At 41.6% G+C, this 11,643-nt stretch overlaps 1 protein-coding gene across 1 annotated transcript; it reads right to left on the bottom strand.

Moving 5' to 3' along the window:
• Positions 1 to 8,368: 8,368 nt before the first annotated feature.
• On the bottom strand, positions 8,369 to 10,297 carry LOC306924223 (E3 ubiquitin-protein ligase TRIM35-like). The gene has a single exon (XM_079502652.1). It carries the CDS (start codon positions 10,013 to 10,015, stop codon positions 8,627 to 8,629), a length of 1,389 nt encoding a protein of 462 aa, XP_079358778.1. The 5' UTR covers positions 10,016 to 10,297; the 3' UTR covers positions 8,369 to 8,626.
• Positions 10,298 to 11,643: the final 1,346 nt, after the last annotated feature.

The following is an 11,643-nucleotide window of genomic DNA, read 5'->3' as shown; positions in this document are numbered from 1 at the left end:
AGAGATTCCCAAACCAGGACACGATATTAAAAGTGAGAACACTCTCAGTGAGTGATCTATAGACCATGGTCAGGGTGTGTTTACTGGCATTAAAACTTCTCAGTTTCCTGAGAAGATAAAGCCGCTGCCTTGCCTTTTTGTAGATGTTATCTGCATTGGTCTGAAAGGTGAGTTTATTGTCTATGGTCGTTCCCAGATATTTAAAGTCACTGACCTGCTCCACTTCCTCCCCACTCATAGTAACAGGCATAAAGATGGACCCTGAGCCCTCTGCTCTTGACCCCCCTCCCAAACACAGCTCCTTGGTCTTAGTGACATTAAGGTCAAGGAAGCTGCTGTCAAACCAGGTGGCAATACGGTCGATGTGCTGGGAGTAAGAAGGACTGGAAACGTCCTGCAGACAGGCAACCAGGGCCATGTCGTCAGCGTACTTTATGAGAGAGAAGTCTTTGTTGTTATATTTCAACTCATTTGTGTATAGGGAGAATAACAGAGGGGATAAAACGCACCCCTGTGGCACGCCAGTGTTTAGGACAAGGCAGTCAGACAGAGTGTTATTAATACAGACTCGCTGGGGTCTCTCTCTCAGGAACTCCCTAATCCACAAAATGAGATTGCTACTGACGTCCAGGTCACACAGGCGTTTTAGGAGAAGATGGGGTTGGACCGTATTAAAAGCAGAGGAGAAGTCCATAAAAAGGACACGGACGTATGTTTTGGGTTTGTCTAAATGACTATGTATTTTGAGGTCTATATCCCTAGATAATATTTCAACATGATAGCAGTTCCTAAGTGGTAGCTTAGTTGCAGTTATCAGCCTTCAAAGACACCAACCATAGATTCACAGATTCAACTGTTTTTTTAATAAAACATGTCATACAGAGGGAAAAATTAAGAATTATCTGTCTTTCACTCAATTTAATCAATGCACATCATCATAACCATCACTGGCATATCAATATCAATTATTCAGTATTCATCATCTTCATCATTATCATCACATAATCAATCAGTTTAATTTCATCTTCCTCCTCTTCCTTCTGATTGCTACAGGTTTAGCTTGCACATTTCTGTGCACTTTAATTTGTTGGCAAGGCAGGAGCAGTCTGAAAGCTTGCAGGTCCGTACACACTTGCAGGCCATAAGTTCCAGCACAGCCATTTGTGCTGGTGGCCCCCGCATCCAGTCTAAAATCAGCATAGCTATAAGAATAAGAGATGTCATATGTCATATCAGTTAGGAGCCCAAATGACTATGAATTTCAGATTGCTGGGCATGGGAGGTCAGATCAACATATGGAATAAATTCTGAACTGGCCATATATGGAGCGCCTTAATTTTCAGGCCTGTTGAGAACTCTAGTTTTTGCCGGCTGCTGGGCAATAACTTTGCGGCAGGCCCGTCTAGAGTTTTAATGGACACTTGGACAGTTATCGGTCAAAAGGGAGACATCGAAGAGGAATGACGGGTACTCGGGTAGGGAAGGATCAACATATGGAATGTCAGAACAGGTCAGCTCCAGTTTTGAAGCTCCATATATGCAGATCTAGGTGATGATCCAGTCTTCTCCATGTATGGCTATCCAGGGTTTGATGAGGTCAGTGTCCTGATCTTCATATATGGAGACGGCTATAGACAAATTCAGAAACGGGTCTCATGGTCGCAGCTTACGTATTTCCTGTAGGCGGACTCGACATAGCTGCGGGGTTTAAACCCTCACCAGCGCACCTCTTCTTTTTCTTTACTTTAAATGCTTAGTATGAGGTATAAAGTACAGCAGCCATGTGTTCATAAAACAGAAAGATTGGGTATTGGGTAAGACTGACGTTATGTATCTTTCAGGACCTTTCACTGCTTCGTCTCAACCATTACTCAATGGCTCTGGTCTCAGACCCCGCGGTGGATATTTTGACATTCCGTTTTTTTTGGAATGTTGCCACTACTGTTGGACCAGCCATAAACTAAACAGGTTCATCTCGATGTTCTGCATCTTTGTAATGTTAGTGTTAGTAAAAAGCAGGTAAAAGAGTAACGTTTGACTTGAGGCAGTCACTCTACCGTTCACTGTAGTAGAAGAGGTGCGCCTGGTGACGGTTTAAACCCGCAGCTATGTCGAGTCCGCCTACAGGAAATATGTAAGCTGCGACCATGAGACCCGTTTCTGAATTCGTCTATATATGGATCGTGTCATAAGGCGTGATGGACTGATGGCCATATATGGTGACGTGATGTGTTACTAGGCATGAGGGAATGACGGCCATATATGATGGTGTGATGGTGTGTCAACTGGTCATTTCAATAAGTAGTGGCTGCTAAGCCCTCAGGGACATCTTGCTAGGAACCCCAAGAGGGTGACAGGTCATCTGTTGACATGGTGTCCACGACACTTCAGTTGTGCGCATGAAGACTTGAAGACGCGGGCGGCTGTGGCTCAGGAGGTAGAGCAGGTCGTCCAATGATCCCTGGGTCGTCGGTTCGAATCCCAGCTCCTCCTGTCCACATGCCGAAGTGTCCTTGGGCAAGACACTGAACCCTACATTGCCTCCAATGAGTTGGTCGGTGTGAGCTCGCCACCATTGGTGTGTGAATGTGGGAAGTGAGGACGCTGGCATCAACTGTTCGCCGCTCCCAATGTATGAATGAATTAACCATTGTAAAGCACTTTGAGCACTTGGAAAAGCGCTATAAAATGCAATTCATTATTATTATTATTGAAAGTAGCCAAACCCAGGGTTGCCCCCTGCAGGATTAAAGTCATCAAGGTTACATTTAACTTAATTATGACAAGACATTATTGTATGGACATCAAAACAGACTTTAGACTGTAAGATCCTTCTCAATAAATGTAAAGCAAAACATAATAGCTATTTATGGGTTTCAGCCTAATTATTTCATAATTTATGCAAATATGCTAAATGACAAAAGGTTGAATAATTTAGTCATGGCAAGATACGAATTTCAGGACATGTATAGACTCAGAGTCTAAGAGAGACTACGATAATCATTGACTAAATGTGAAAAATGTAGAAATGTCCTTATTTCGACTTTTGCAAATCATGCAAATTAAAAAGGTGGCATGATTGCACCATGGTAACAGATTAATTTCTATACATCACAAACATAGACTCACCTTTCTAAGTTAAGTAAAGCAAAGTTATAGTAATTTCTTGTGTTGGGGGATATTTAGCCAATTATGCTAATTTATTACTATAGGCCTACATGTTTATATACTTTTATAACATACTTTTATATGTCATAGCATTTGTGTGTGTGTGTATAATTATAAGTGTGAATAAGCTTAATTGTAACATATAACATCTACAGCAGGGGTGGGCAACTTTGACGATGGAAAGGGCCAATATATTTCCACATTCACTCCAGAGGGCCACAGTGCATATTACTGTCGTAGCAAAAATAGCCGATGTACAAGCTCAAAACGCGTCGCAATGCGACGCGTTTTGAGCTTGTAGATCGGCTATTTTTGCTATATTTGAATTGAAAACCTGAATATTATTTTTTTTTGCTATTTTTGAATTGGAATCCTGAAAAGTAACCTTTTTATTGAATTTCAAATATAGTTATGTTAACTTTCTCTCAAAGACAATAACATTTTAATACTAGTCATTAAGTAGGCCTACTAGACATTTAATACTAGTCATGAAGTAATTAAAGCAGGTTTGGAATTGTAACAGCTGAAATCAATACTATATCAGTATTCTGATATTAACATGAGGGCCGTATTAAGTGAAGGTGGGGGCCGCATGTGGCCCCCGGGCCGCCAGTTGCCCACCCCTGATCTACAGTAAACTGCACAAAATCCTACTCTGCATATAATGGGAGTTAATGGGGAAACAATGATTGTCCCAAAAAAGTATTAAAGCTACTCATTTGAAAATGCTATCATGTCTCAAAGTACTTATATGGACTCAGCAAACAAAATGGTAGCAAATAGATTTTGCCACCAAAAATGTCCCTCACTTCTGGTCTGGCCCATGGACTAATTATGTTCAGGATTCAAAGTAGGCCTACAAGCTCACAATGCAGCAGTGTGAACTTATAGATTGGCTATTCTTGCTACTTTTGTATGATACTGTAGTTAGTGTAGTATGTGACGAAGTAGAGCATTAATGTAAAAAAACTAAACAAAATAACAAAAATAACACAAATAGTAGAATAATGGAGAAAAGACACCATCCACAATGACCATATATACAAATGATTTCCTCCCATACCCAGCAATTCCAACCCACCCAGGTATGTATAGTAGCCTATATTTGATCCAACACATCCTGCATACACATTCCCTTTTTACCTCCTTTATGATGAATTCCTGTTCTGTCTATAGAAGTGTCTATTTGTACGTCTCTAAATGTTTTGATGATTTGAACATGGTGGACCCTATTGGAAACAAGTGTAATGCTTAATTGGGTCGTCCACTCACAGTTAACAGCCTTTGTATTGAGTTTGTGCTTGAAATGTACTGTAATTCTGCAAACTGTTAATAAATTCTTCAATCAATCAATCAATCAAAACCATACCATACCAGTATCCAGTAACCAAGTACATTTACTTGAGTCGCCACTATAACTTAATTGCAGCCTTTCGCTCGCTTTATCAAAGTCAGTGGTGTATGGCAAGGGTCGCGACCCCTCGGGGGGAGGGGGGGGGGGGGGGGGTCGCCAAATTATTTTGGAGGGTCCCCAAATCATTTTCAAACCCGAGCAACACAGGTGACCTCAAGCTGTGAACGACGTGAGCTCGGCAAGGGGCAAGAAGGGCATTTTATGCCATCAAAAGAAACACGGGTGGGCAGCATTTAAGTCCAGAGGGCCTAAACTATAGTACTGACTTTAAGTGAGAGAAAGATACTTCAAACAGATCAGTGCTGGATTATGTTAAAGCCAATGAAATTTGTATGGTCATAAATGAAAACATCACTGACTTAAAATAATTCACCTCAATGCAGTGCCATCTTTTAAATTAATCTATAAAAATGTACATCTTGCCACTTGTCTTATAGGTATACCGTATAGCTTATGTAAACTTATGTCAGTATGCAGTGTGGACCATAGAGATATGGACTCATTTCAGACTGTTTCACAGTGGTACAGTTACCTGCATCATTTGGAATCAAGTAATTGAATTACTCAAAATCTGCTGCCTTTTATGAATTTTAATGTATTTATTTGTATTTGTCTCCAGACTCTCCACCAGGCCGAAGGCATGGGGAGAGAGTATGTTTTGCACTCCGTCTGTGTGTGCGTCCATCCACCCGTCTGTGTACAGCTAATCTCCGGCACCGCTGCACCGTTGGCCCGGTCGATGCCAACAACAAAACTCTGCCCCAATTTCTCCACAATGCCCTGTTATAGCGCCTCCATGAGGGTGATTCATGCAAAACACATTTCTTTATATTATTCGCACACATTTTTATCAATAGGCCAACATCACGCAAATCTCTATACACTATTCCACATCTTCCGGTTATAGTGCCACCATGAGGCCGATTTTGGCAAAACACATTTCTGTACATTACTCCTACACATTGTATCCAGATTCCATACATTCCTTACTTTGGGTTATAAGCCAGACCGAATCAGCCGTTAGTCTGGCTTATTAGCCAGGCTAAGTGCCTGTGACTGTGCAGTCCAATGCGCATCCTGCATGGTTTGTCACATGAGGGGCTGATAACGCTGATTGAGAGGTGGGCCCCTGCAGCAAGTGGTGTGTGTGTGTGGGTGTGCGTGCGTGCGTGCGTGCGTGCGTGCATGGTTTAAAAGTAAGGGCTCAGTAAAGGTCAAAGGCCATCATCAATCTTATGTCAATGGGGTCTTTTTTGAACAACTTGACAGAGGCCTTTTCAACCATACATAATGTGTGAACTCCTAGGACTGCCTCGGGACAGCCCGAGATGACCCCTAAATATGATCAGGTTGCCAATGTGAAGTGACACAGACATACAAAACACCAAGTTTCAGAACTTTTTTGTTTGAATTTGTTTCACTTCGCTCACTCAAGATATTCAGCTCCACAGCTCCACCATGTGGAGGGGGATGGGATTAATTGTTTCATAATCAAAACTACAATGGGAAATATAACGTGGCTCATAGAAATAGAAGGAAAACAATCTCTGTAGCTCAATATTTTTTTTTATTTCAATCAAATGAATCAAAAAAGCATCTTGTTCAATCCACAAGTTCACAGTAAAATAAAATCTAGTGTTCATTTATCCATACATCAATACATCAAATTATCAAACAGATGTAGGGGCCCAGAAATGAGGAGAAAAATATATAGCCTATCTACAAGCTCACAAAAGTAAGTAGAAAAACAGCCCAATTAACCTTCACCTGTGTGAAGTGAGGGGCGCTCTTATCATCTTACAACATCGAGGAAGTGATTAGGTGATGTAATGTAATGATGATGTAAAACAAATTGTGTCAAAACAAACAAATTATCTTTATTGTTAATGGGATTTAATGTTTGTGTCATGGGACAAGGTGACGTAAATTTTCCCTTCATTGTCAATGGCGTTTTTAAAACAAACCTTGGGCTAGCTCCCCTCAAAAATAAAAATCACACCCGTGTGAACTGAGTGGTGTAAGGTTTTATATAGCATGATCAGCTGTGGTCTGACGTAATGTCTGACGTAATGAAATAAGGTAAGGTATTATGTAGCCTGATCAGCTCTGATCTGACGTAATGAAATCACACCCGGATGTGATTTCACAACTGGCTTTTTCTGTGCAGAGAAAATGACCATGGTTGCTACGGTCATCCAGTTCACCCGGGTGTGATTTAATTACGTCAGAAATTATTTTGAACATAGCAACCATGGTCATTTTTTTCTGCACACAAAAGCCAGTTGTAGGAGTGGTTTACACCACTCAAAAATACACCTTGCAGCTTGTTGTGGAGATCATTATTCATTCATATTTGAATCAAATTTGTGTTTGTGAGAATGAACAAAAGGCTGATAGAATGCCTCTCTGTGTTTGTTCACTCTCTCTGCAGGTCCAACAGTAACTTTTTGTTAGACTGACTTAATTGACTTGATGAGAAAAACATCAATGTTAACTAGTTGTGTTCTACTATATTGCCTCTGATTGATTTAATGTTGGTTAAAACGGTACTAAATAAACTAAACTCAAATAACACAAGACATGTGGGTCAGGGGATCTTAGTATAATCTGATCGACAGAAGAAATTGACTTTAAAGAAACACGTTTTTTCTGTTTTTTGATGTTTGTATCACTGGAAGTTGTGTGCTTGTGTTTGGTCTGAATTGGGGGTGAACCTTTTACTCAGATGAGTCTGGAGGGCGACACACACACACACACACACACACACACACACACACACACACACACACCTGTCGTGATCGAATCAAATTGTTGTCCTCCGGTGAGACCCCTGTTAGAGAATAAATAGAAAGGTTGTCAGGGTTTGCACAGACACAGCTTCTACTGTGTTAGCGTAAATAAAAAGAACGTTTTTGCTACTCACCAAAACAAAGGCGGATTGTGTCATTAGAAAGCCTACTTTCCTTAGTGGAAGCACTCTGAGCCCCCCACCACATAAACGGTACTTTTTGGCCAAAAGGGGATTTTGTTTCCACCGGAAAAAAATACTTTAATAGTATGGCCAGGCTAACCTGACTGCGCCAGATGGGGCAGCAGAGAGTACACTGGGAACTGCTGCCCCATCTGGTGGAGTCAGGTTATGGCCAGGCACCCCCCATATATTTGTGATTTACTCCACCCATGTTCCTAGATTAAGGTCTCTGAGATCCTCATCCCAAACCCTGCTGGTCGTTCCACCCCTATGGTTCCACTCACAAAACTAAAGGTGATCGATCCTTTGCTAGTTTCGCCCCCAGGCTATGGAACGACCTCCCGGACGACCAAAATCTGTGGCCTCTGTGGACCTTTTTAAAAACATTTAAAGACCTGCCTTTGCAACATAGTGCTGTATTGATTTCTTGTTTTTTTCCCCAGGGCCGTTTGCTCTGTTTTTCTTTGCTTTATTCTTATTGACTTTTTTGTTGTGAAGCACTTTGTGACTCGAGGTCTGTGAAATGTGCTCTATAAATACAATTTACTTACAACTATGAAAAACTGGCTGTTAAGATCAGTCACCGACAGGAGTATGCAGGTATTCTGTGTATTATTCTCTATATTTAGAGCCAATAGGGTCAGTATTTGTTTTGATTACTTGAATCAAATACTTTTTAGATGCATCTGTTCAATCCACAGGTACAAGCTTTGTTTTAATATATTATACCGGTAGTCACAATTTGGACTGACTGCGTGAGATTTTAAAAACATCAGTGTTGCATTAATAGTTAAAACAGAACTGAACAACTGAACTCAAATCACACAATAGATTTATTTGAATAAAACACAAAAAAGTCCAGAAAATACAATCTAATATTCCTTTATGCTAAAACAAGACAAAATGTACCTTTCAAAAAAAATACTTAAAAAAAAATAACACCAGTTTAAACTGAAAGATTGCATGCCAACAGTCTGCAATAGGCCTAGAATTGTGAAAACCCACTACCATGCTACCTGAAATGACGAGTAACTGAATATAATCTTTCTTCACCAACATCATTTTTGGTTGGTTCAATTATATTCAGACATGTATGTATGTACAGAGTTAAAATGTGGTAAAATCTTCAGGTTAGTGTGAGTAGAAGTAACGAATGGAAAGAGTGTCTCAGTGAAAGTGAGTTTGAATGTATATATGTGTGTGTTAGTCTCAAGATCGGAGAACGACAGCATTCCTCTGTCCCAGTCCAGGTGGACTCTGATCGTCCAGGGAACCGGCATTCCTCTGAGTTTAGTGTGTGACCCCGGTGTGATTACACCTAGTGAGGAATCGTCGGCGGCTATTCCCCAGAATTTACCCCGTATGTCATAGAGTGGAGAATGACGTACATTTCCCTGCCTATGAAAAGACTGCCACACCCCCAGTTGCCAGAACTTGCCTTGTCCAACCTCAACGTCCCAGCTGTGATACCCTGAGTCAATGCCCTCAGAGCCCAGTACCCAGTTCCACTGGTTCATCCTCTCGGGGATGTCAGGAACCTGCTCCATGAATGGATAATCGCGTGGATTATCGCGTCGATAGGACCCATTCACACTGGTCAGATCATCAGACAGCATGACAGGCTCTGGATAGGCAGTGTTGGGGTCCAGGATGACAGGAGTCCAGAATACAATGTCATTCATCTTGTCCCAGGCTCTGAAAGCCAAGTTGCCCAGGTGTTTGGCCACATCTATCAGTGCTCCTGGGGGCAGATGTGTGGGCCCAAAAGCTGCACACTGGATTCTTTTGCATTGTCCCATCATCATCTTGTAGTCATCCTGTAGGAATGAGCTTTTTGGGGATATGCCGTGTTCAGCTCTCAGCTGTGTCTGGATGGCTCTGCTTGTGTTTGAAATGTATGATATATCACTGCGCAGGCCCTCAAGTCTCTCCTTCATCAACTGACTCTTGTGTTCCTCTTCCTCTCTCAGTGCAATGATGCTAGCCTCCTCTTCCTCATGTAGAAACTGATGGAGCTTTTGAAATTGTTCCTTGATCTTCCTCTCTGTGTCCTGGGCCTGGACTTTAATGTATGCTTCTGTTTGGACACATTTCTGCCTGACTGCATTAAATACCTTCAGTTTATTCTGAATAGTCTCCTGACATTTCTGGAGGTCCTCCTTCTTGTAGTCCAGTGCAGCGATAGGTCTGGAACTGTGGTTTGTACATTTCTCAGCATGCTGACGTCTATCCTGTACGAAGGCCTCACACAACTTCTTCAGAGCCAGGTTACGGGGCGGATGATTGATTGAAGATATTTTCTTACAAACTGGACATTCCTTGATTTGCTTCTCTCCCCACCATGTCTGCAGACAACCTTTGCAGAAGCTATGGCTACATAACAGGACAACAGGATCTTTGAAAATGTCCAAACACACAGTACAGGAAAAATCTTCTTCTGAAAGACACGACTGAGATGCCATTGTCTCTCTGTGAAGCTACAATCACTCTGATCAAGACAGGAAATCAGCCAGTCAGTGGTAGAAACACTCCCTGCTCCAGATACAATGTTCCCTGAAGTTGACTTTCACAGTGAATCCTGGTTCTTGTTAAATCATTCATCTGACAGAGTCAACAGCAGTCTCCTGGTTAGTATTCCCTCCTGTAGCTGTGGAAAGACAGTCTGTCCTCACTCACTGGAAGTTGTGTTTGGTCTACTACTCTCTGAACTGAACCTGAACTGAACCTTTGATTGTCTCAGCTGAGTCTGGAGGGCGGAGCTGAACATTGACATGCAAATCTCTCTCTCTCTCTCTCTCTCTCTCTCTCTCTCTCTCTCTCTCTCTCTCTCTCTCTCTCTCTCTCTCACACACACACACACACACACACACACACAGCAGTGATCAGCTGGTGTAAACAAACTAAGTACACAATTTACTCGAGTAGCCTACTATAGTAAACTTTTGAGATATATTTTTTACTTTACTAGAGTATTTTTTAAGTTGCCAAGGCAAGTGTCAAAAACCAAATAAGACAATTTAAGAAAAACTGGGGAAAGCATGCAGTTGGATTTGGTGGGGTTAGGGGTATAGGCTAAAGCAAGCAGCATGTGTCTATTCCCCATGTATCCCTGGGGAACATAGGTACTAATAATATAAGGAAATGTGTTTTGCAAAAATCTAACTCATGGTGGCACTATAACAGGGCATTGTGGAGAAATTGGGGCAGAGTTTCGTTGTCGGCATTCAGGGAGTGTGTGTGCACAGTTTGGCATGAACGGTGTCGGAGATTGCAGAATTGGGACAGAGTGCAAAACATACTCTAGCTCTCCCCATGCCTTCGGCCCGGTGAAGACAATACAAATAAATACATTCAAATTCATAAAAAGCAGCCGATTTTGAGTAAATTAAATTAACTTGATTCCAAATATAGGCAATTCTAATTGTATAGCGGCTATACAAATTAGCCTACTAATTTCAGTGGAATGCATAGGCCTACTATAGCCTATGCATTCCACTGAAATTAGTAGGCTAATTTAAAAGTTGTTACTGCATTGAGGTGTCCATATTGTTTTCATTGGGACTGCACAAAATTCATGCAGTTTTAACATAATTCAGCACTATGTGTTTCACGTTTCAGCCTTTCGCTCGCTTTATCAATGTCAGTAGGCCTATGGGTCTCGATCTGAAATGCTTCCCACGCCCACCCATTTAACTGATGTTTCTTTTGATGGCATAAACGCTCTTCTTGCCTTGCCCGAGAGTGTACAAATTCTGACACACCCCCACACATTAACAACATTGTATCATGTTGGAGACCCCCAAACCCCACATTGACCTTGAGAACACAATGATTAAAATCTACACTGAAACCATGCAGCTGTGTTTCGCTGTTTCCATTCCACTCCACTCAACGGTCGTGAGCTTTCTACAGAGGTGGATTTTATGAATATCTATGGTGAAGAAGCGCCTTCATTGACTTCATCAGCAGCAACACAGGTAACCTCAAGCTGTGAACGACCTGAGAGGCAAGGCAAGAAGAAAGGCATTTTATACTGTAGTGACTTTCTAGGGACATAATTCACCCTAAGAGAGTGGGCCGGGGTTTCAGG

Source organism: Electrona antarctica (assembly GCF_951216825.1).
Source record: "Electrona antarctica genome assembly, chromosome: 6".
NCBI classification, from domain to species: Eukaryota; Metazoa; Chordata; class Actinopteri; order Myctophiformes; family Myctophidae; genus Electrona; species Electrona antarctica.
The sequence above is the reverse complement of the archived record's forward strand: the minus strand, read 5'-3'. Positions and strand labels throughout refer to the sequence as shown.